General features: G+C 49.3%; 2 protein-coding genes across 3 annotated transcripts in view; one reads left to right on the top strand and one right to left on the bottom strand.

Annotated features, from left to right (window-relative positions):
- The window catches only part of SNX33 (sorting nexin 33), an 89742-nt gene extending 83607 nt beyond the window's left edge, over positions 1-6135 (bottom strand). Inside the window, exon 1 of the mRNA XM_087972416.1 lies at positions 6120-6135. The gene's annotated coding sequence lies outside the window, so the exon portion shown is untranslated. The remainder of the gene's footprint in view (positions 1-6119) is intronic.
- The window catches only part of SIN3A (SIN3 transcription regulator family member A), a 36470-nt gene that overhangs the window by 8592 nt on the left and 5093 nt on the right, over positions 1-22785 (top strand). The window contains exons 4-19 of one of the 2 annotated variants that reach the window (XM_087972406.1): positions 597-703; positions 1988-2270; positions 2928-3176; positions 5007-5159; positions 6270-6428; positions 7752-7835; positions 8554-8672; positions 9140-9350; positions 10587-10703; positions 11887-12125; positions 13115-13298; positions 15303-15864; positions 19710-19879; positions 20679-20852; positions 22097-22189; positions 22575-22669. In XM_087972406.1, coding sequence (XP_087828532.1) covers positions 597-703; positions 1988-2270; positions 2928-3176; positions 5007-5159; positions 6270-6428; positions 7752-7835; positions 8554-8672; positions 9140-9350; positions 10587-10703; positions 11887-12125; positions 13115-13298; positions 15303-15864; positions 19710-19879; positions 20679-20852; positions 22097-22189; positions 22575-22669 — 2999 coding nt within the window. Of the gene's footprint in view, positions 1-596; positions 704-1987; positions 2271-2927; positions 3177-5006; positions 5256-6269; positions 6429-7751; positions 7836-8553; positions 8673-9139; positions 9351-10586; positions 10704-11886; positions 12126-13114; positions 13299-15302; positions 15865-19709; positions 19880-20678; positions 20853-22096; positions 22190-22574; positions 22670-22785 lie in introns of both variants that reach the window. The other variant, XM_087972405.1, reaches the window with a different exon arrangement.

Here is a 22785-nt window from a genome sequence, read left to right as displayed (position 1 = left end):
TTATAACCAGTGAAGACACGGTGTTAATTCCCTTCCACTCCTTCCTCTGTCCTCAGCGGCGTAGAAAATGAAATAGCTACTTTGTGCCTACTAACAGTTTTGGGCCGTTTGTGCCAAGTTGTGTTTAACTTCATCGTTAAATCATTTTCCTGCCTGGGTTACGCTGCAAAAAGTGATGCAGACAGCATAAAAACTTCGGAAGTGAAGTCAGTTCTGAATGCTTTGAAGAGTGTGTGTCTCCAGGAATACAGTAAAACACCTCCGATTCTTTTCTGTTAATGGTGATCGTCTTTATTAATAGACTTAAATTGAGATTAACCTCGCAATGTAGGTTTATTACAGCTCATTTCTTTATATTAGCCAAACCAATCTTCCTGGTGCAATGTAAGTTCAAATTCTTTTACTTAAAATTTGTTGGGAAGTTATTGCTCTATAAATGTGACTAGGCTCTTAATTCAGTTTTGAACCTTCAAGTAAGGTCACTTTTGTCAGTGTTTTATCACTGGTACCCGAACTCCGTTTACTCTTGAAAGCCTGGAGATGAGAAATCTGGATGGAAAAGGGATGTTTTTAACTTGGGTTATTTTGGTTTGCAGGTAGAAGATGCTCTGTCATACCTTGACCAGGTGAAGCTGCAATTCGGTAGCCAGCCTCAAGTCTACAACGATTTCTTGGACATAATGAAGGAGTTTAAATCTCAAAGGTATAAGGGAGGCCTGCTTTTTTTCTTTTCTTTTTTTGCATTTGTTTTTATTTTCCTCCACTTGACGGGAACCCATTCAACCATTACGGCTTGTTCAACAAACAGGGGTGGGCCCAAACGTAGCCTTACGCGTACAACTCAAGCCATCTTGCAATAATTAATTCTGTCTTTTATTGCCAAACACTAATGATGTCTGCCTAGGTTTTTTCCTCTACGGGTAGTCCTCAACTTATGACCGCAACCGAGCCCAACATTTCTGTCGTTAAGTGAGACATTTGTTAAATGAATTCCCTCCCCCCCTCCCAATTGTACAACCTTTCTAGTCGTAACTATGAACTAGTTTTCAATCGTCTGAATTTCGATCCCGTGACCATGAGGATGCTGTTGAAAGGTTGTAACTATGTCAGACAGTCACAAAAGAGTCACATGACCTGCTGCAACCGTCATAAATATGAACAAAGCCGAATGTAAATCATGTTATCTGTGGGGAGGCTGCAACGGTCACAGCTGTGAAACACAGCCCTAAGTCGCTTTTTTGCAGTGCCGTTGTAACTTTAGGTAAAGGTAAAAGTTCCGCTCCTTGCGCATCCGTGCTACTCGTTTCTGGCTCTAGGGGGCGGTGCTCATTTCCGTTGCAAAGCCAAAAAAGAGCCAGCGCTGCCCGAAGACACCTCTGTGGTCATGTGGCCGGCAGGACTAAAACGCCTTCGAAGGCGCATGAAACGTTCCCTTCCCACCGAAATGGTCCCTATTTTTCTCCTTGCATTTTTTTTTAACGTGCTTTCGAACTGTAGTTAGCGGAAGCTGAGACAAGGAGCGGGAGCTTACTCCATGACGCGGCAATGCTAGGGATTCGAACCGCTTGAGCTGCCGATGTTTCCGATCGACAAGCTCAGCATCTTAGCCCTTGAGCCACTTTGGGCAAAGGTCACTAAATGAACTTTTTATAAGGGGAAGACTACCTGCATTGGATTTCCCTTCACGGGCAGACTGTAGAACCTAGTGGGTTTTTGTTTTGTGGTTAGGGCCATAAGGCAGGGGTCCCCAAACTTGGCCACTTTTAAGATTTGTGGACTTTGACTTCCAGAATTCTCCAGCCAGCTATAGCTGGCTGGAGAATTCTGGAAGTCAAAGTCCACAAATCTTAAAAGTGGCCAAGTTTGGAGACCTCTGCCATAAGGGATGCACCTTAATGCAGCCTCTTTACACCTGTTGTAATTCGTGGCAGGAATCTTAACGCCTTTTTCTTTTCGTCCCCCGTCCCCCCCTTGGCTCCCTACGCAGCATCGACACTCCCGGCGTGATCAGCCGCGTCTCTCAGCTCTTCAAAGGCCACCCCGATTTGATCATGGGTTTCAACACCTTCCTGCCTCCCGGCTACAAAATCGAAGTCCAGACCAACGACATGGTGAATGTAACCACCCCGGGGCAGGTGCACCAAATCCCGGCCCACGGTCTCCAGCCGCAGCCACAGCCACAGCCCCAGCACCCGTCTCAACCTTCGGCACAATCAGCTCCCACCCCAGCGCAGCCGGCCCCGCAGCCCCCACCCGCCAAGATCAGCAAGGTGAGCGCAGGTGAAAGAGAGGCGGGCTTTTTGCTTAGGAACCGGAGGGTGGGGGGGGGAGGAGATGGGCGGGCCATGAACACGACAGCTTCCGGGTATTTAGAGGGCCTCTTGAAGGACAGGGCGGAGTTTCCAAAACAGCTGGAAGATTGGTGGTGGCCCAGTGGTTAGAATGCAGTGCTGCAGGCTACTTCTGCTTACTGCCAGCTGCCTGTAGTTCGATCCTGATTGGCCAGGGCAGACTCAGCCTTCCATCCTTCCGAGGTTGGTAAAATGAGGACCCAGATTGTTGGTGGCGATAGGCTGACTCTGTAAACCGCTTGGAGAGGGCTGGACAGCATTGTGAAGCGGTATAGAAGTCTTAAGTGCTATTGCTAGTTTGTTTCTTTCCTTCCTTCCTTCCTTCCTTCCTTCCTTCCTTCCTTACTTACTTACTTACTTACTTACTTGCTTGCTTAATGGCTCAATGGTTAGAATGCAGCATTGCAGGCTGACTCTGCCCACTGATCTTAAGTATGAGGACCTCTCCTAAGGCAATTTTTTTTCCGTATCTTTGAAACTTTGAACGGATAGTGAACCTTCCTCGGTCGTAACTCGAGGACTAGACCCCCCTCTGGCCTGAAGCCATCCCTAATCCTTTCGCTCTGCTCCTTTCAGCCCTCCCAACTACAGGCCCATACGCCCACCAGCCAGCAAACTCCTCCGGTCCCCTACACCTCCCCTCGCTCTCCGCCGGTCCAGCCCCACACGCCCGTGACAATCTCCCTGGGGGCCACCCCGTCCCTCCAGAACAATCAGCCCGTGGAGTTCAACCATGCCATCAATTACGTCAACAAGATCAAGAACCGTTTTCAAGGGCAGCCGGACATTTACAAGGCTTTTTTGGAGATTCTCCACACCTATCAGGTGAGTCAGCCGGCCAGCCCTTCCTTCGGAGGTTGGCTCTGCTGTGAATTTGGGGACTTGGGCAGAAGGAGGATTTGGGGGGCGAAGATTTTGTTTTGTTGATGGGTGTTGGGACAGAGGATCAGGCCTGCAGGCGTTAAAATCATTGGCATTTGCCTCTCTGGGTTTGTTGCAAGAGGGTATTCTGTCCTAGGCCTCCCCAAAAGCAATAAGTCCATTCTGAACCCTGTCAAAAAACCTCTTTTATTACATTAATGTGAATTTATTTCACTCACAGTCGGCCCACGGCTTGGCAAACAGTCTTGCAAAGCTATACTAATTAGCTCAGACGTTTATCCATCCTGGAACGCTGCCCGGTAAATTCCACACTCATTGTTGACAGGGAAGGCTGGGTTATACAGGCAAATCTTCACAAGGCTGGAATGAAGGAACGACCGAACAAGCAAGTTGTTTCCCGCAAAAGGCCCCTCCCCTTTTGCTCCTCCTTTAATCCTGATGGGAGGGGCCATTCATCGCCCACCTGTGGCCTTACTCCCACGTCGACCCTGAGTTCTTAATTGCGCCTTTCTTTTGGCAGCTCAGTGCATGCGCAGGCGGGGAACCGGTTCCAGAAGCTCCCCCGCCTCGCTGCTGTCCGAGCCCGAAGGCAGCTGATGACTGCCAGCCTGCCCTGGCCCCATCTCGGCCTCTGATGCAGAGCCCTCGTCCGAGCCTTCCTCAGCCTCCAGGAATGGCCCGGGTTCCTCCCCGACCTTTTCGCTATTGCCCAACTCTGCTGCCAGTCACTAAGTGTGAAAAACTGAAATTGAGGCAGGTAGAGCTAGGGAGAGGTGATTCTTGGTGACCATTTTGGGCCTGGCATCCGTGCTCCTTGGGGCTCTCTAACCTTGGTTTGTTTCCTTGCAGACGTTTCATGATCCTTACTAGGCAACATCGTCCATGCTAGCCTACCATTGGCGTGCTGCCTGAAGCGTTTGACACCCATATCAAGTGAAGGAGCATCTTTGTAGCTCAGGGTTGACCTGAGGGGGTCCTTGGTGCTCTCTGAACTTGGCTTCTTTTCTTGCAGACGTTTCATGACCCAACTAGGCAACACCCATCAATGCTAGTGAGAGAGCACCAAGAGAGACCCCACATTTCAACCCCGAGCTACAACTATTCTTCTTTATTGGTGCCTCCACTGTCTCTTTCAGCCCGTCCCTTGCTACTCTTCTTTTCAAATCTCCAGCTGGGTGTCCATTTTTATTTATTTATTTGTTTTAAAAAAAGATTATTTTGTTTTTTATTTTTAAACAAACATACACAAACAAAACAGAAAACAGAAAACCATCTTCCAGTTGCATACAGTGTGCCGGTTAGTTACAAGTCTTTTGTGCTTCATCTCTATAGTCCTGAATTATAGTTTGTATACATTCTCATATTATCCATCGTGTGTGTGTGTGTGTGTATTATCATTGTTAATCATTTATTTGACTATAACTATAATCATTTTATGCGAGATATTCAACATTTTAGATTAATTTATATGATAACATTCATTACCTCATCATAAATCCATCCGATAATAATACATCCTTATGTTATAGTCTCTTTGGTTCTATTACCCTTATATTATAAAAATTATCTGAAATATTTCATTTCCATATTTTTTTTATCTAGCCATTGATAAAGTAAATCCCATTTTTTAATTTATTTATTCTTTTTGAGGCTGAGCAAAAATGGGCAAGGGCAGCTGCTCAAAGTTGCCATTGTGTTTTTTTTTCTTTCCTACTTCTCCGTCGTCGTCGTCGTCTTCTTCTTGAACCTTCTCCTCTCTCTCTCCTCTAACAGAAAGAGCAGCGAAATGCCAAGGAGGCCGGTGGGAACTACACCCCAGCGTTGACCGAACAGGAAGTCTATGCCCAGGTGGCGCGCCTCTTCAAGAACCAGGAGGACCTGCTCTCCGAATTCGGGCAGTTCTTGCCCGATGCCAATAGCTCCGTTGTGAGTGACTTCGAATTCGTCGCCTCGCCTTTACTTCCGGGTTTTCGGCAAAAAAGCCACCACCAGAGTGAACCAGGGGTTCATTTAACAGCTGAGGTGTTTGTTTAGCGACCGCTGCAACAACAACAAAAAAAAAGATCGTAAAATTGGGCCGGTCACATGAGTCACCCAATTTGGACCATGACGAGTTTTATTTAATTTAATTTTATTATGATTACTATTAGGAGTCCGTGGTGCTCTCTCTGTGCTGGCTTGTTTCCTTGCAAGCGTTTCATGACCCAACTAGGTGTAACAACGTCGGTACTGGTGGTGTTAGCACTGAGGAGGTTACCTAGTTTGGGTCATGAAATGCTTGCAAGGAAACAAGCTCGGAGAGCACCCAAGGACCCCTCCTGTCAACCCTGAGCTACAAATATTCTCCTTTATTAGTGTTTTATTACACTGGTAAAATGTGTCAGTGCTCATCTTACCAAAAGGTAACTGGGCAACTTACGGTCATAGTTTTATATATGTCCATATACATATACACATTAAATCGTAAACTTAAACCAAAGACCATGTGGGGGGAGTCTGGGCAGAGTGGGGGGGCAGGAGGTGGGATCCGTGATGACTCAATCCACCAGCTGCGTTGTGCTGCTTCCCCATGGGGCCAACTGGCAGGTCCAGGTCTTTAGGCCTTACAAAAGGACAGGAGGGTTGGGGCCAACCTCACATGGGGGGGAGGGGCCACAGCAGAGGAGCCCCCCCCCCCACCTCCTGGACCGCCCCAGCTGGAATAATCGAGCTGGTGGGACCCATAGCACGCCTCTTCTGCCAGCACGAGTAGGGCAAGGGCAATTCCAGTGGGGTGAGACTTGATCCCTCAAGTAACCTGGACCCACGGTTACAAAACTGGCACGGGCCAGCTTCTTTTACAGTCGTAACTCAAGGACTCCTGTCTGTAGATGAGCAGAACAAGACCTCGGGGTCAAAAACCGCTTTGACCTCCGGATGGCCTGGGTTCATCGCCTCTTAACCGGCTGGTTCTTGCGAAGCATTTTTGCCTGTTCTCAGCCACGGGGGGGCGGGGGGGGCCCCTCAGTGGACTGACTTGTGGTTCTTTCCGATCAGCTTCTGAGCAAGACCACTGCGGAGAAAGTGGAGTCGGTGAGAAACGACCACGGAGGGACCATCAAGAAGCCCCAGCTGAACAGCAAGCAGCAGAGGCCCAATCAGAACGGCTGTCAAATCCGGAGGCATGCCACCTCGGGGGTCACCCCGCCAGTGAAGGCAAGACTACCCCCCCCTTACCCCTTTCGTCTCAAGGCCACAGTTGGTGGTAATTGCACAGTGTGGTTGTTGTTAGTTGCCAAGTCGTGTCCAACCCATCGCAACCCCGTGGACAACGTTCCTCCAGGCCTTCCTGTCCTCTACCATCCCCTGGAGTCCATTCAAGCTCACGCCGACTGCTTTAGTGACTCCATCCAGCCACCTCCTTCTCTGCCGTCCCCTTCTTCTTCGTCTTTTGCCCTCCATCGTTCCCAGCATTCGGCTCTTCTTCTCCAGGGAGTCCTTCCTTCCTTCCTTCTCATGAGGTGGCCAAAGTCTTTGAGTTTCATCTTCAGGATCTGGCCTTCTCAAGAGCAGTCAGGGTGGATCTCCTCTAGGACTGACCAGTTGGATGGCCTTGCAGTCCAAGGAGTCTTCTCCAGCCCCAGAGTTCAAAGGCCTCCATTCTTTTGGCGCTCAGCCTTCCTTATGATCCAACTTTCACAGCCCTACCTTGCCACTGGGAAAACCATCGCCTTGACTCTACGCCTTTTGGTTGGCAGGGGGATGTCTCTGCTTTTTAGTAGGCTGTCCAGATTGCACACTGCTTGAATATAACACCTTAGCAAATGAAAACAATATACTACGTCCTGATTTTTCCCAATAATAATATAGCACTTTAATTTTAGGAACTAGTTAAGAACACGCAAGGGATCCCTAACCCTATAAAAGCAGTATTTTCTACAGCACTTTCACGTTTTATCAATGTTACTGAGTTAAAAATTTCAGTGGGCCAGACTGCACTATGTGAGGCACAACAGAAATTTAATTGCTAATACTTCAGGTCTGGTCTGGCCCCTGGAAAAAAGGATAGGTAGAACCCTGAGCCAACTAGGGTACTACTGAACTACAACAACCGTTTCTTATTAGTTCCATGTTCAGCCTGCCTAGAGTAATAATCTAATTTTGAATGGATTGCTTAATTATTCCATAACTAAAGAAAGGGTGCAGAGAACTATAACCTCTGTTGTTCGTAGGTTGTGTTTGCTTCTGAGTCCCTTAATTCGGGAGTCTTCAACCTTGGCAATTATTAAAACTTGTGGACTTGAACTCCCAGAATTCCTCAGCCAGCATAGAATTCTGGGAGCTGAAGTTCACAAGTCGTAAAGTTGCCAAAGTTGGAGACCCTTGCCTTAATTAATGCTTGTCCTATCACAGTATCGATACCATGCCATGATTCCTTTCCTGTTGTTTTAACTGCATGCTGGCTCAGCAAATTTAAAATGTGTCGTGGTAGATAATTGTTTATTTATTTGTGTGTGTGTGTGTGCTTCCTCTCTGCAGAAGAAACCAAAGCTGCTCAATTTGAAGGACCCATCCTTTGCAGAAGCTGGCAAACATGGGACAGAGTCATTGTTCTTTGACAAGGTAAGAGACATGATAAACCATGTCCATTTTATCCCCATCTGCGTTAATGGGGAATAGGAACGGCGCAACACAGGCACCCTCAACGGACAACTTTAGCAACTGTCCCAAGTTACAAGAGGATTGGGAAAAGGGACTTGCAACCAGACCCTTGCTCCTTCCCAGGTTGCCCCATCCTCACAATCACAGGATCAAAATCGGGGTATGTGGCAGCCGGTGTGTATTCACCCTGGTTTGCAGTTTCCCGGGGGTCCCCCTTTGCCACCTTCTCAGCCGGCTTCCAACAAGCCTTAATAGGGGAAGCCCGATTAATGGTCATGGCAAAAGAGGTCACAACGTTGGGCGTGACTTCACTTAACAACTGCCTTGCTTGGCAAAGGAAATTCTGGTCTCAGTGGTTGTAACTCGAGGATCATTCATAAGAGAGAAAGTTGAGTTTATTGTTTCTATATGACAATTTTTCTGCCGCTCAACGGATACTGCTTGTAGGGGAATCACCTGAGGTCCACAAGGAATTATAGTTTGGGTCCTGGGGAATTCCTCCTCACCCTGGAATGAATATTCCCATTTCCCAGCTCCCTCTTATGTCGTGGCTGTTGGTCGATGAGCTTAGAATCGTGCTAATGGGAGAGGATTAAATGGTTCCTTTGCAGGAGAGCCCCCCTCTTCTCTTTTCCAACTTTCTCGTCCTTCTTTTTCCTCTTCCCGCTCCACCTTTCAGGTCCGCAAAGCACTGCGCAGCACGGAGGCCTACGAAAATTTCCTCCGGTGCCTCGTCATTTTCAATCAGGAGGTCATATCCCGAGCCGAGCTTGTACAGCTGGTTTCTCCATTTCTGGGGTAAGCAGACTTAAGCAACTGACCCTTTTAGCGTCCTCCCTTGTGGGACAGACGCCATAACGTTGAAGAGTTGAAAATAAGCCTCCTAAGGTTGCTTGGATAGGGAAACGGTGGAGGAAGTAAATTTAATAAATGAAATAATACGTAAATTAACCAGGGAGAGAGCATCGTGTGTGTTCCATCTGCTAACCAGCTCTGAGTTCAAGGAGTACAGAGATACACCTGCCTCAATTACTGGCAAAGTCTAGCGGCCCTGTGGTACCAGCATAGCGAATTTCACCACAAAAGGTGCAGGAGGAAAGTTTTAAATAAGCAGCAAGTTGATCTTTCCCCCCGTATGAGATGATTAGCGGATTATTAAAACTTTAAACCTTAACTAAGAAGTGTGAAAAAAATCTCTCTGCCACAGCAGCGCCGCTGATGTAGTTGTGTTCTGTTTGTGTTGGTTTTGGTTTCGTCCTTTTCAGAAAATTCCCGGAGTTGTTCACTTGGTTTAAAAACTTCCTGGGTTACAAAGAATCCTCACACCTGGAGAGCTTCCCAAAGGAGCGAGCTACCGAGGGGATAGCGATGGAGATAGACTACGCCACTTGCAAACGGCTGGGCTCCAGTTACCGAGCCTTGCCCAAAAGTTACCAGCAGCCCAAATGCACAGGTCGGACGCCGTTGTGCAAGGAGGTAAGCTGGCCATCTTCTGCCCCTTCGGGAGGTGGGCGCTCCCGAAACCCTAGCAAGAGTCTCGGGGCCTCCAGAGTCTCCCATTACCCACCCCCACCCCACCCCTCAATAATTATAGGTAATCTTTGGCTTATGATAGTAGTTGGGGACTGGAATTGCTTTAACTAAGCGGCACAGTCCCAAAGAGCAACCTCATTGGACCATGCGGTTTAGCCTAGAAGTTACAGCAGCCCTGGTTGTGTGGACTTAACGCAAGGACCTCACCTGACTGCCACTTCTGATTTCCTGCCGTCTTCCCCATTGGCTTTGTGGGAAGCCAGCAGGGAATGCCAAATCTTGATTTTTAAAGCCTGGCCCTTCATAAAATAATGTATGCTACTACGTGTACGTTTGAAGTGACAATAAAGTTGTTCTAAGTTCATAGTATTCCTGTGGCATCTCGGCATGAGTCCCTTTTCCACCCACAAGGGGGCACCCTTGGACAGCTGACCAGTCTCTTGTGACTGGACTACTCTTGTGACTGGACCAGCAGTATCCTCTTGGCAGTCCAATATGCCTTTTTTCCCATAGCTGCTAGAATAACGTTTTATCTTATTGACAGTAACTTCCTTCCTTCCTTCCTCTCTCCCTCCTTTCCTTCCTTTCTTCTTTCCCTTCCTTCCTTCCTCTCTCTCCTTCCTTTCTTTCTTCTTTTCCTTCCTTTCTCTCTTTCCTTTCTTCCTCTCTCTCTCTCTCCTTCCTTCTTTCCTTCCTTCCTCTCTCTCTCCTTCCTTCCTTTCTTCTTTCCCTTCCCTTCCTTCCTTCCTTTCTTTCTTCCTTCCTTCCCTTCCTTTCCTTTCTATCTCTTTCCTTTCTTCCTCTCTCTCCTTCCTTCCTTTCTCTCTCTCCTTCCTTCCTTTCTTCTTTCCCTTCCTTCCTTCCTCTCTTTCCTTCCCTTCTTTCTTCCTTCTTTCCCTTCCTTCCTTTCTCTTTCCTTTCCTTCCTCTCTCTCCTCCTTCCTTCCTTTCTCTCTCTGTCTCCTTCCTTCCTTCCTTCTTCTTCCTTCCTTTCCTTCTCTTTCCTTTCTTCCTTCTCTTCCTTCTCCTTCCTTCCTTTCTCTCTCTCTCTCTCCTTCCTTCCTTCTTTCCTTCCTTCCTTCCTTCCTCTCTCTCTCTCTCTCTTTCCTTCCTTCCTTCCTTCCTTCCTTCCTTCCTTCCTTCCTTCCTTCCTTCCTTCCTTCCTTTCCCCGCTTCTCAGGTTTTGAACGATACCTGGGTCTCCTTCCCTTCCTGGTCCGAAGATTCTACGTTTGTGAGCTCGAAGAAAACTCAGTACGAAGAACACATCTACCGATGTGAGGACGAACGGTTCGAGGTAGGTCAAGACAGGCCTTAAATTTCCCCCGGGGCAAAAATCAGGAACTTTGCTCAGGTGGCAAATGATGGAAGTGTCACACGACTGGAAGAATCAGCCTCAAGGCAGCGTTTCCCAATTTGACAGTCTTTCCCAACCACAAGGAGTCCTTGGCATTTCCGTTGCTAAGTGAAATAGTGAAGTGAACTTTGCCCTGCTGGGTGGCTTTTCTTGCCGTAGTTGCTAAGTGAATCACTGCTGTTGAGTCAGTCACGCGGCTGTTCAGCGAATCCGGCTTCCCCTCATTGACCTGCCTTGTCAGGAGGTTTGCAAAAGGAAATCGCGTGGCCCCGGGACACCTGCAGCCTTCGTAAATACGGGGCCAGTTGCTTAGCGTCTAAATTTTGATCCTGTGACCATGGAGAGGCCCACATGGCCGTAAGTGTGAAAAGGGGTCATAAGTCGCTTTTCCCAGTGGTGTTGTCACTTAGAACAGTCGCTAAATGAAAAGTTTGTAGATCCACCTGTGTAAATCCCACTTGGGAAGTTGAGAGTCAGCCTTTCTAGCCATTGCTGTGGAATTTCCCAATTCAGATGTCCTCATCCAGGGGATGGTTGTCCCAAAGGTGCTTTTTCTCCAAGAGGCAACTGGACTTTCTTTGTTTGTCTTTGAAAGCATTTCGCTTCTCATCCAAGAAGCTGCTTCAGCTCTGACTGGATGGTGGGGAATGGAAGGATTTCTATACTCCTTGCAGACAGCCGGTCATTTGCATCCTTTCAGAGAGAGTCCTTGGGGCCACTTGGAGGTTTCTCGGTGTCCTCAGGGCCACCTGAGGGGTGCAAATGGGTGTGAAGCCTCCTTGGAACTGCTGGAAGGACTGTTGTGGAGCTGTGCTACACCCATTTGCACCCCTCAGGTGGCCCTGAGGACACCGAGAAACCTCCAAGTGGCCTCAAGGACTCTCTCTAAAAAGGATGCAAATGACCAGCTGTCTGCAAGGAGTATAGATCCTTCCATTCCCCATCATCCAGTCAGAGCTGAAGAAGCTTCTTGGATGAGAAGCAAAATGCTTTCAAAGAAAAACAAAGAAAGTCCAGTTGCCCCTTGGGGGGAAAAAAATCGCCTTTGGGTCCCAATTCAGATGTCAACTTGCATGATGAGCTCACTTCCTTAGCCTAGCTGAATGAGCTTCTCCTTTTCCAGCTGGATGTGGTCTTGGAGACCAACCTAGCCACCATCCGAGTCTTGGAAACGATACAGAAGAAGCTCTCCCGCTTATCGGCGGAAGAGCAAGCCAAATTCCGCCTGGACAACACCTTGGGGGGCTCCTCCGAAGTCATCCACCGCAAAGCTCTCCAGAGGATATATGCGGACAAAGCTGCCGACATCATCGACGGCCTCCGGAAAAACCCAGCCGTTGCCGTGCCCATTGTCCTGAAAAGGTATCCGGTCACTGGGGAAACAAAAGAGGAGTGTTCGGATGGAGTATAAAAAAACGATGTTGAAAGGTTGCGGTGTCGAAAGAAAAAAAAAACAACAACGCTAGGGAAGCTTTGAGGTACTTGAGGTCTGGAATCATCTAGGGTAACTTGACACATCTCACCTGGAAAAGAACTTTGGGGAAAGCTCTTGGGGTTGGGGAGGTGGATGTGGGGTGGGCTGAGCCTCCTGACCTCCAAATTCAAAGCTACAGGTGCCTGTTGAGAAAGACTTAGGAGCCCTTACATCTGGCTAAGAATTAATAGAATTTATCATCTAGCGTGTTTAGTCATCTTGATTCCAGAGGAACTGAGACTTTCCTAACTATCCCAAAGCAAATGTGCCTCTAAAACAGTGTTTCTCAACCTCTGGATGGCTTCAGCCTACATCTACGCATCTTAAAAAGTTGCCAGGTTGAGAAACGCCGATCCAAACCATGGCTTGATAACTGAGAAGGCCGGCATTGGCTGGTTTCTTCAACCTGGAATCTTCAGATAACGTCAGCCTTGCCGGTTGAGAATAAGATCAGTTGTGATGCTTACACATCTGGCTGGTGCTGAATTCATACAGCTGGATTTTAGGCACACCTGTTGGGCCCTGGCCCTATTTCTGTAGGTCTCAGGAGCCAGAACTCAACTGGTGAATCTCGCAACTCACCTGGGAGAATTACGTTAAAAGTTCTCCTTTCCAGCTCCATTCTACTGGGATTTGATTTATACTAGAAATAGCCATTCTGGTGCAGGGAAGGGATGGGAAGAATGGGTAGAAATGAACTTCTCCAGTTACCCAGGAAAGGAGACCACAAGAACACGGTGAGGGCATGCTTTCATATTGCCGGATTTCCCCCCCCCCCTCCCCCAAATCTGTCAGGTGGAATATGATCGATCCACCAGATGTCCTAAACCAAGAGATCTCTCTTCTCACATGCTCTCTTCTTCGTCTTCTGGCTTAGGTTGAAAATGAAAGAAGAGGAATGGCGGGAAGCCCAGAGGGGATTCAACAAAGTGTGGCGGGAACAAAACGAGAAGTACTATTTGAAATCCCTGGACCATCAAGGCATCAACTTCAAGCAGAACGACACCAAGGTCTTGCGATCCAAGAGCCTGCTCAGCGAGATTGAGACCATTTATGACGAGGTACGTTGAAAGATGTCACCAAGCGTTTCTTCCGTCGTAACTTTCAGATAACGGGGGCTTGGAGAACACGGAAGAACATCCAAGAGCGGTGGGGGATAAGGTTTTCAGGTTCTCCTTTTGCTTGGGGACAGTTGAGGGAAGCCGTAGAACATCTTGTAGAAAGAGGTTGTCCTTCGTCAGCAGCAATTTGTAGCTAGAGAGGGAGGGGGAGAGAGAGAGACAGATGAATAGACAAAAGAGGGAGAGAGAGGCAGAAAGAGAGGGAAAGATAGACACAAAGATGGGGAGGGAGAGAATGAAAGAGAGAGACAGAGAAATAGATAAAGGGTGGGGAGGAAGAGAGGCAGAAAGAAAGGGAAAGAGATAAATAGACAAAGACGGGGAGGGAGAGAATGAGAGAGAGAGAGAGAAATAAAAGGGGGAGAGGAGAGGCAGAAAGAGAGGGAAAGATAAATAGACACAAAGATGGGGAGGAAGAGAATGAATGAGAGAGAGAGATAAATAGACAAAGTGGGAGGAAGAGAGGCAGAAAGAAAGGGAAAGAGATAAATAGACAAAGACGGGGAGGGAGAGAATGAGAGAGAGAGAGAGAGATAAATAAAAGGGGGGAGAGGAAGAGAGGCAGAAAGAGAGAAAGATAAATAGACACAAAGATGGGGAGGAAGAGAATGAATGAGAGAGAGATAAATAGACAAAGGGCGGGAGGAAGAGAGAGGCAGAGAAAGGGAAAGAGATAAATAGACAGAAAGACGGGGAGGGAGAGAATGAGAGAGAGAGAGAGAGAGAGAGAGAGAGAGATAAATAAAAGGGAGAGGAAGAGAGAGGCAGAAAGAAAGGGAAAGAGATAAATAGACAGAAAGACGGGGAGGGAGAGAATGAGAGAGAGAGAGAGAGAAATAAAAGGGGGAGAGGAAGAGAGGCAGAAAGGGAAAGATAAATAGACACAAAGATGGGGAGGAAGAGAATGAATGAGAGAGAGAGATAAATAGACAAAGGGCGGGGAGGAGAAGAGAGAGGCAGAAAGAAAGGGAAAGAGATAAATAGACAAAGACGGGAGGGAGAGAATGAGAGAGAGAGAGAGATAAATAAAAGGGGGGAGAGGAAGAGAGGCAGAAAGAGAGAAAGATAAATAGACACAAAGATGGGGAGGAAGAGAATGAATGAGAGAGAGATAAATAGACAAAGGGCGGGAGGAAGAGAGAGGCAGAAAGAAAGGGAAAGAGATAAATAGACAGAAAGACGGGGAGGGAGAGAATGAGAGAGAGAGAGAGAGAGAGAGAGATAAATAAAAGGGAGAGGAAGAGAGGCAGAAAGAAAGGGAAAGAGATAAATAGACAGAAAGACGGGGAGGGAGAGAATGAGAGAGAGAGAGAGATAAATAAAAGGGGGGAGAGGAAGAGAGGCAGAAAGAGAGGGAAAGATAGACACAAAGATGGGGAGGAAGAGAATGAAAGAGAGAGAGAGATAAATAGACAAAGGGCGGGGAGGAAGAGAGAGCCAGAAAGAAAGGGAAAGAGATAAATAGACAGACGGTGAGGGAGAGAATGAGGGAGAGAGACAGATAAATAAAGGGGGGAGAGGAAGAGAGGCAGAAAGAGAGGGAAAGATAAATAGACACAAAGATGGAGAGGAAGAGAATGAATGAGAGAGATAAATAGACAGAGGCAGAAAGAAAGGGAAATAAATAGACACAAATACAGGGAAGGAGAGAATGAATGAGAGAGAGATAAAGAGGGGAGAGGAAGAGAGGCAGAAAGAGAGGGAAAGATAAATAGACACAAATACGGGGAAGGAGAGAATGAAAGAGAGAGAGAGAGAGAGAGATAAATAGACAAAGGGGTGGAGGTGGAAGAGAGGCAGAAAGAGAGGGAAAGAGATAAATAGACACAAAGATGGGGAGAGACAGAAAGAAAGAGAGACAGAAAGAGAGATAAACACAAAGAGAAGGGAGAGAGAGAGAGGCCTTGAGGCCGGATTCAGATTGTCCCTTTCCTGGGTTTCCAGAGGCAAGAGCAAACCTCGGAGGACAACACCGGCCCTCACCTCTCCCTGGCCTACGAGGACAAGCAGATTCTGGAGGACGCCGCCTCTTTGATCATCCACCACGTGAAGCGTCAGGCGGGCATCCAGAAGGAGGACAAGTACAAGATCAAGCAGATCATGTACCACTTCATCCCGGACCTTCTCTTCGCTCAGCGAGGGGAGCTCTCGGACCTGGAGGAGGAAGAAGAGGAAGAGATGGACGTGGATGAGAACTCCGGGGCGGTGAAGAAGCACAACGGGGTGGGGGGCAGCTCCCCCAAAGCCAAGCTGCTCTTCAGCAGCACGGTGGCTCAGAAGCTGCGCAGCCTGGACGAGGCCTACAACCTCTTCCACGTCAACAACAACTGGTACATCTTCCTGCGCCTCCACCAGATCCTCTGCCTGCGGCTGCTGCGGATATACAGCCAGGCCGAGCGGCAGATCGAGGAGGACAGCCGGGAACGAGAGTGGGAGCGGGAAGTGCTGGGGGTGAAGCGAGAGAAGAGCGACAGTCCAGCCATCCAGCTGCGCTTGAAAGACCCCAGTGAGTGTGTTCTGACCCAGCTCCCAAAACACAAGAATCCCTCTGTAGTTGAAGCAATGTAGTTGCTTTAATTGGGGGCGCCGGCAGCCCCGGCAAAAAATTTCTCAATGCCGGCTAGCAAGTCTGTCCGGCAGGGAGATGAATAGTTGTCTGCCACACTTATTCATCTCTGCCCCTCCCTTTTATCCTCAGAGCTAGGCTGTTTCTTCCGTCGTAACTTTCAGATAACGGGGGCTTGGAGAGAAGAACATCCTAGAGCGTGGTGGGGATAGGTTTTCAGAGAGAGATAAATAGTGAGAAAGAAAGAGGTTGTCCTTGCTGTCAGCAGCAATTTGTAGAAGAGAGGAGGAGAGAGAGAGACAGATGAATAGACAAAAGAGGGAGAAGAGGCAGAGAGAGGGAGACACAAAGATAGGGAGAGAATGAAAGAGAGAGACAGAAAATAGACGGGGAGGAAGAGGAGGCAGAGAAAGGGAATGAGAGAGAGAGAGAGAGAGAGAAAATAAAGGGGGAGAGGAAGAGAGGCAGAAAGGAGGGAAAGATAAATAGACACAAAGATGGGGAGGAAGAGAATGAATGAGAGAGAGAGAGATAAATAGACAAAGTGGGGGAAGGAAGAGAGAGCAGAAAGAAAGGGAAAGAGATAAATAGACAAAGACGGGAGGGAGAGAATGAGAGAGAGAGAGAGAGATAAATAAAAGGGGGGAGAGGAAGAGAGGCAGAAAGAGAGAAAGATAAATAGACACAAAGATGGGGAGGAAGAGAATGAATGAGAGAGAGATAAATAGACAAAGGGCGGGAGGAAGAGAGAGGCAGAAAGAAAGGGAAAGAGATAAATAAACAGAAAGAGGAGAGGAGGGAGAGAATGAGAGAGAGAGAGAGAGAGAGAGAGAGAGATAAAAAGGGAGAGGAAGAGAGGCAGAAAGAAAGGGAAAGAGATAAATAGACAGAAAGACGGGAGGGAGAGAATGAGAGAGAGAGAGATAAATAAAAGGGGGAGAGGAAGAGAGGCTAGAAAGAGAGGGAAAGATAGACACAAAGATGGGGAGGAAGAGAATGAATGAGAGAGAGAGATAGACAAAGGGCGGGAGGAAGAGAGAGCCAGAAGAAAGGGAAAGAGATAAATAGACAGAAAGACGGTGAGGGAGAATGAATGAGGAGAGAGAGAGATAAATAAAGGGGAGAGGAAGAGAGGCAGAAAGAGAGGGAAAGATAAATAGACACAAAGATGGAGAGGAAGAGAATGAATGAGAGAGATAAATAGACAGAGGCAGAAAGAAAGGGAAATAAACAGACACAAATACAGGGAAGGAGAGAATGAATGAGAGAGAGATAAAGAGGGGAGAGAAGAGAGGCAGAAAGAGAGGGAAAGATAAATAGACACAAATACGGGGAAGGAGAGAATGAAAGAGAGAGAGAGAGAGATAAATAGACAAAGGGGTGGAGGTGGAAGAGAGGCAGAAAGAGAGGGAAAGAGATAAATAGACACAAAGATGGGGAGAGACAGAAAGAAAGAGAGACAGAAAGAGAGATAAACACAAAGAGAAGGGAGAGAGAGAGAGGCCTTGAGGCCGGATTCAGATTGTCCCTTTCCTGGGTTTCCAGAGGCAAGAGCAAACCTCGGAGGACAACACCGCCCTCACCTCTCCCTGGCCTACGAGGACAAGCAGATTCTGGAGGACGCCGCCTCTTGATCATCCACCACGTGAAGCGTCAGGCGGGCATCCAGAAGGAGGACAAGTACAAGATCAAGCAGATCATGTACCACTTCATCCCGGACCTTCTCTCTGCTCAGCGAGGAGCTCTCGGACCTGGAGGAGGAAGAAGAGGAAGAGATGGACGTGGATGAGAACTCCGGGCGGTGAAGAAGCACAACGGGGTGGGGGGCAGCTCCCCAAAGCCAAGCTGCTCTTCAGCAGCACGGTGGCTCAGAAGCTGCGCAGCCTGGACGAGGCCTACAACCTCTTCCACGCCAACAACAACTGGTACATCTTCCTGCGCCTCCACCAGATCCTCTGCCTGCGGCTGCTGCGGATATACAGCCAGGCCGAGCGGCAGATCGAGGAGGACAGCCGGGAACGAGTGGGAGCGGGAAGTGCTGGGGTGAAGCGAGAGAAGAGCGACAGTCCAGCCATCCAGCTGCGCTTGAAAGACCCCAGTGAGTGTGTTCTGACCCAGCTCCCAAAACACAAGAATCCTCTGTAGTTGAAGCAATGTAGTTGCTTTAATTGGGTGGCGCCGGCAGCCCCGGCAAAAAATTTCTCAATGCCGGCTAGCAAGTCTGTCCGGCAGGGAGATGAATAGTTGTCTGCCACACTTATTCATCTCTGCCCCCTCCCTTTTATCCTCAGAGCTAGGGCGGGGCTTTGCTAGCACTGGCTCTTCCGTCCCAAGGACCCGCCCATAGATTTCCACTGCTCTCCTCTCCTCTGCCTTCTGCGCATCCGCGCGTCAGGCACTGGACCCAGCTGTTCCTCCTCTTCCTCATCAGCCACCTCCAGACCTGGCTCTTCCATCCCAAGGACCCGCCCATAGATTTCCACTGCTCTCCTCTCCTCTGCCTTCTGTGCATCAGGCACTGAGCCAGCTGTTCCTCCTCTTCCTTATCAGCCACCTCCAGACCTGGCTCTTCCATCCCAAGGACCCGCCCATAGATTTCCACTGCTCTCCTCTCCTCTGCCTTCTGTGCATCCGTGCGTCAGGCACTGAGCCAGCTGTTCCTCCTCTTCCTTATCAGCCACCTCCAGACCTGGGGGCTGTTGACTCTCCCTTTGAGGGCTGACGGACAGCCCAGGATCTCTGCCCACCTCTCTCCTGCCAGCTCCATTCCCTCTTCCTGCTTCAAGCTCTCAGGTTGCCTTAATGCTGACCCTGACTCCCATGCCGCCGCCTCCTCCTCCTCTGATTTGGCTGCTGGAGGGACTGGCGGCCAACAGGGCATAAAAGAGTGTCTCTCTCGGGCTGGGCAGATGGGCAGCATTGGGGGAGTACAAAGTAGTCCTCGGCTTAACGATCGGGCACTTGGCACAGGGGTCTCCAACCCCCCCCCCCCCGGGCCATGGACCAGCCACCGGGCTGCGGCAGGGCGGAAACCGGGCCGTGCCACCCAGCAAAGCCCCATCCGTGGGATGCAGGTAAAGCCACTTCCCCTCCAGCCCACGGGAAAAATCCCCTCTCCACAGAACTGGTCCCTAGTGCCCCAAAAGGTTGGGGGCCGCTGGCTTAGCGACAGCTGGAAGTTATGACAAGACCCCTCAGCGGGCCCCTTATAGGAGGACCCAGTTCCGGTGGGTGGGTGGCTGGGAGGGAACCTGGGCGCCACAGTCAACGCGAGCGTAATTTGCTTTTCTTTCTTTGGCCAAGAAGCCCTCGGTGTGCTTGCAAAACCAAAAGAGTGTTGTAACGACAACGCTAAAGCCTACAGCCAGTAAAATGCAGGAAGTAAAAACATTATCCAAGGGATGCATAATAATAATAATAATAATAATAATAATAATAATAATAATAATAATAATAATAATAAATAATAACACTGTAGCCACCCACCTTATTCAGGGCGTTTCTGCGGGGAAGCCGGCCTTTGTTCCCGGTTCCTGGCAAAACCGCCCGATGGCAAACGTCGGCTTCGCTGAACCAGGGCCCTAAAAAAGTGGCGGTCGAATCAGCTTCGCAACTCAAATGCGCAGGCAGCCGGGAGCCCTCCGGCTCCTCTGCCGCTTGCATTCCAGCGTGGCCTCCCTCGCAGGGCTGACACTCCCCCTGCAAAGCCGTTCTAATGAGCTCGTTCTACACCTCTCTCCCCCCCCTTCCTCCTTCCGCTTTCCTCCCCCTCCTCCCCATTTCAGTGGACATTGAGGTGGAAGACTACTACCCTGCTTTTCTGGACATGGTGCGGAACCTCCTGGACGGCAACATGGATTCCTCCCAATACGAGGACTCCCTGCGCGACATGTTCACCATTCACGCCTACATCGCCTTCACCATGGACAAGCTCATCCAGAGCATCGTCAGACAGGTGATTCGGGGAGGGGAGGCAAGAGAGAGAGAGAGACGTAGGGGGAGAGGAAGAGAAGAAGGAAAGAAAGGGAGGAGGAGGGAAAGGGAGAGAAGAGAGGAGGAGGAAAAGGAGGGAAGAGTGGGGAGAGAAGAGAGGGAGAGGGAGAGGAGGAAAGATGGGAAAAGGGAGGGGAGAAGAAGAGAGGGAAAGGAGGAGAGAGGGAAAGGAAGGGTGCGGAGGGAAAGAATGGAGCGGGAGGGTGGGTGGAAAGAGGGAGGGAGGGAGGGAGGGGAAGGAAAAGAAGGAAAGAGATTGGGGAGAGACAGGGAAAGAGAGGGAGAGGTGTGTGTGGATATGTGTATAGGGGGGTTTGAAAGAGAGATGGGGGTGTGGGTGGGAAGAAACGCCCGAGATGGCTGCTTGTTGCCTGTACAACAACTTCCAAAGCAGAGGGGGCCACAGCCAGAGGTCAGGGGGGCTTCCAGGACGTCTAAGGCAAAGGTGCTCCCTTAGCCCCCCTCCCCAACTCTGCAGCATGCAAGTTGCGGCCACTGCTGGTCTGCACCCCATTGCTATAACGGCCGGCTTCTGGATCCAGCATCTGCTCAGCCCTGTTTGCCCCGGGGGCAGAGGGAACTGAGGTTAGAAGTTCAGCAGAGGGAGATATCTTTGCCCAGGCATGTTGCCTGCTGGCCTCGGGCGTAGCATCTGTACCATGCGGCAGAAGAAAGCGTGTGCACCTGGGGTTGGAGCTTCCAAAAAGGCACCTTAATGTTCTCTCTCTCTCTCTCTCTCTCTTTTTTTTTTTAATTTTCAGCTCCAGCACATCGTGAGTGATGAAATCTGCGTGCAGGTAACAGAGCTCTACCTGTCCGAGAGCCACAACGGTGCCACGGGAGGGCTGCTGACCTCACAGTCCTCTCGCTCCCTGGTGGAAACAGCCTATCAGCGCAAAGCCGAGCAGCTGATGCAGGACGAGAACTGCTTCAAGGTACACCAGGATGGCCAGGCAAGAGCCTTGCTGGCCTTTTGAGGGGCGAGAAATTGGAGAGGGTCGCTTTTTGGGGAAGGGTGGGTGGGTTGATCTTTTCCCTCCCGACGTGCAAAGGTGCCTTTAATACCCCCCAAAGTCCCATTTATCGAACCGTTTCTCCGGGCGTCTCGTACAATTGGCAGAGATGCAGCCTTCGGGGCTGAGATTGATATCAAAGGGTTTTCTGGGCAACCTAAACTATAATCTTGGAGTTGTCTCGAGCGATTAAAAAAACGCCAGATCTTCGTGGAAACTGGCACGCTTCATCAAAGGATTTTGATGGTTTTTCTTTTCACCCTTGGAAATGCAACAAAAGGCTGCTTGGAGGATTTAATGACCGGCAGAAGCTGGGAGAAACACGCCGCTCCTCCTCCTCCTTTTGATGCACCCATTTTCCCTGGAATCTTTTCAGCTTCCCCTTCCCTGTAAATAATCCCCCTCCTCTCTCTCTCTCTGCCCCTCCTCCCCCAATCAATCTGAGCTTCGCACAAAAACGCAACTTTTTCTCTTGCTTTAAGCTGACAGTCTTGTTCTTTGATTTTAATCGTGGGTTGTGACCTCGATGCCAGGTTCCTTCGGGGCAAAATATTGCAACTTGTCTCTCGGCGGAAGCTTAACGTGCCAGCGATAAAACGCACGGGGCTGTTGGCTTCCGGCTGCCTTTTCAAACCGAGCCCCCGTGGCTAAGCTGAAGCGTTGCCTGCTTCAATAACGCCCTTGTCCAAATCCAGGTGTCAGGGCTCCAGTCGTCACCCCCGTTTAAATCATGAGCCTCTAGCCGGATCTTTCAGAGCTTAAAAGATGATTTATTAGGAGTGGACATGCCGGCGCTACCTGGGTGAAGCCGACTCTGAAACACATCATTCTTGACCTTGGTTTTCCCCCACCCCTCTGGGTGTATCGTAATTCATATTCTCCAATGGGACACCTCCATAGCCCAGAGTCATCAATCATGCTCTCCGGTTAGAATTTTGCACTGCCAGAAACTTCGGTCGCCTAGAAATTATCTATGAAAACATTTAAGGAATGCGCTACTTCCCCTCCTCCCTTTCTGGTGGCAACTCTTAAAAAGACCAGAGAAATATTTTATGAGTTGATATTAGGTTGTGATTCACAGCACTTATTTGGGAGGGGGCGGTATTTTTTTTTAATCTGGAGGCCCTTTGGCCAGCATTGTGATCCTGTGTGTTTCGTCGCCGTAGATGATGTTCGTTCAGAGCAGAGGCCACGTTCAGTTAACCATTGAACTGCTGGATACCGAAGAGGAGAACTCCGACGACCCTGTTGAGGCAGAGGTAAGAGTGGGCTGTGCTCCGTCAGCAGTTCTGCCGTGTTTTTGTTCCGATTCTCTCACACACACACGGTTTTTAAAAATGGGGAAGCCTAACCCAGCTGGGATGGCCTTGGGAGCCAGCAGGAAGAGCCGCAGGCTAGACTCTGCCTGCCAGGTAAAAGGTATCTCAGCCCCCAGAAGGGAACGGGGCGCGGGAAAGCATCTCAGAAGGGATCGTCTCCAATGTTGTGGAACGTCAGAATGAAAGAAGGAAAAACGCTTGGCAAAGATTCTGTTCCTGCAGCCTCAGCATAAAGGGAGGGTTAGAATGTCCCACAGCAGAAAACCTGCTTTTTTTCCCCCTTCCCTTTTAGAAGGATTAATCATCTCTCGGTTCCCCTTTTCAGCGTTGGACGGATTACGTGGATCGCTACGTCAACTCGGACTCCACGTCTCCTGAACTGCGGGAACAGCTGGCCCAGAAGCCGGTATTTCTGCCCAGGTGAGACAACAGAGCCCATTCTTCACCCGTACCTGAAAGCACCCATGCGCTGTTTTGAGGCCTGCATTGCCTCTAGCCAGGGTCCCGTCCTGTCCCCCCCCACACACTGCTGGACT

The sequence above is a fragment of the Notechis scutatus genome, chromosome 11 (genome assembly GCF_049901735.1).
Source record: "Notechis scutatus isolate UNSWTSFEM ecotype Mainland chromosome 11, rNotScu1.2, whole genome shotgun sequence".
NCBI classification, from domain to species: Eukaryota; Metazoa; Chordata; class Lepidosauria; order Squamata; family Elapidae; genus Notechis; species Notechis scutatus.
The sequence above is the reverse complement of the archived record's forward strand: the minus strand, read 5'-3'. Positions and strand labels throughout refer to the sequence as shown.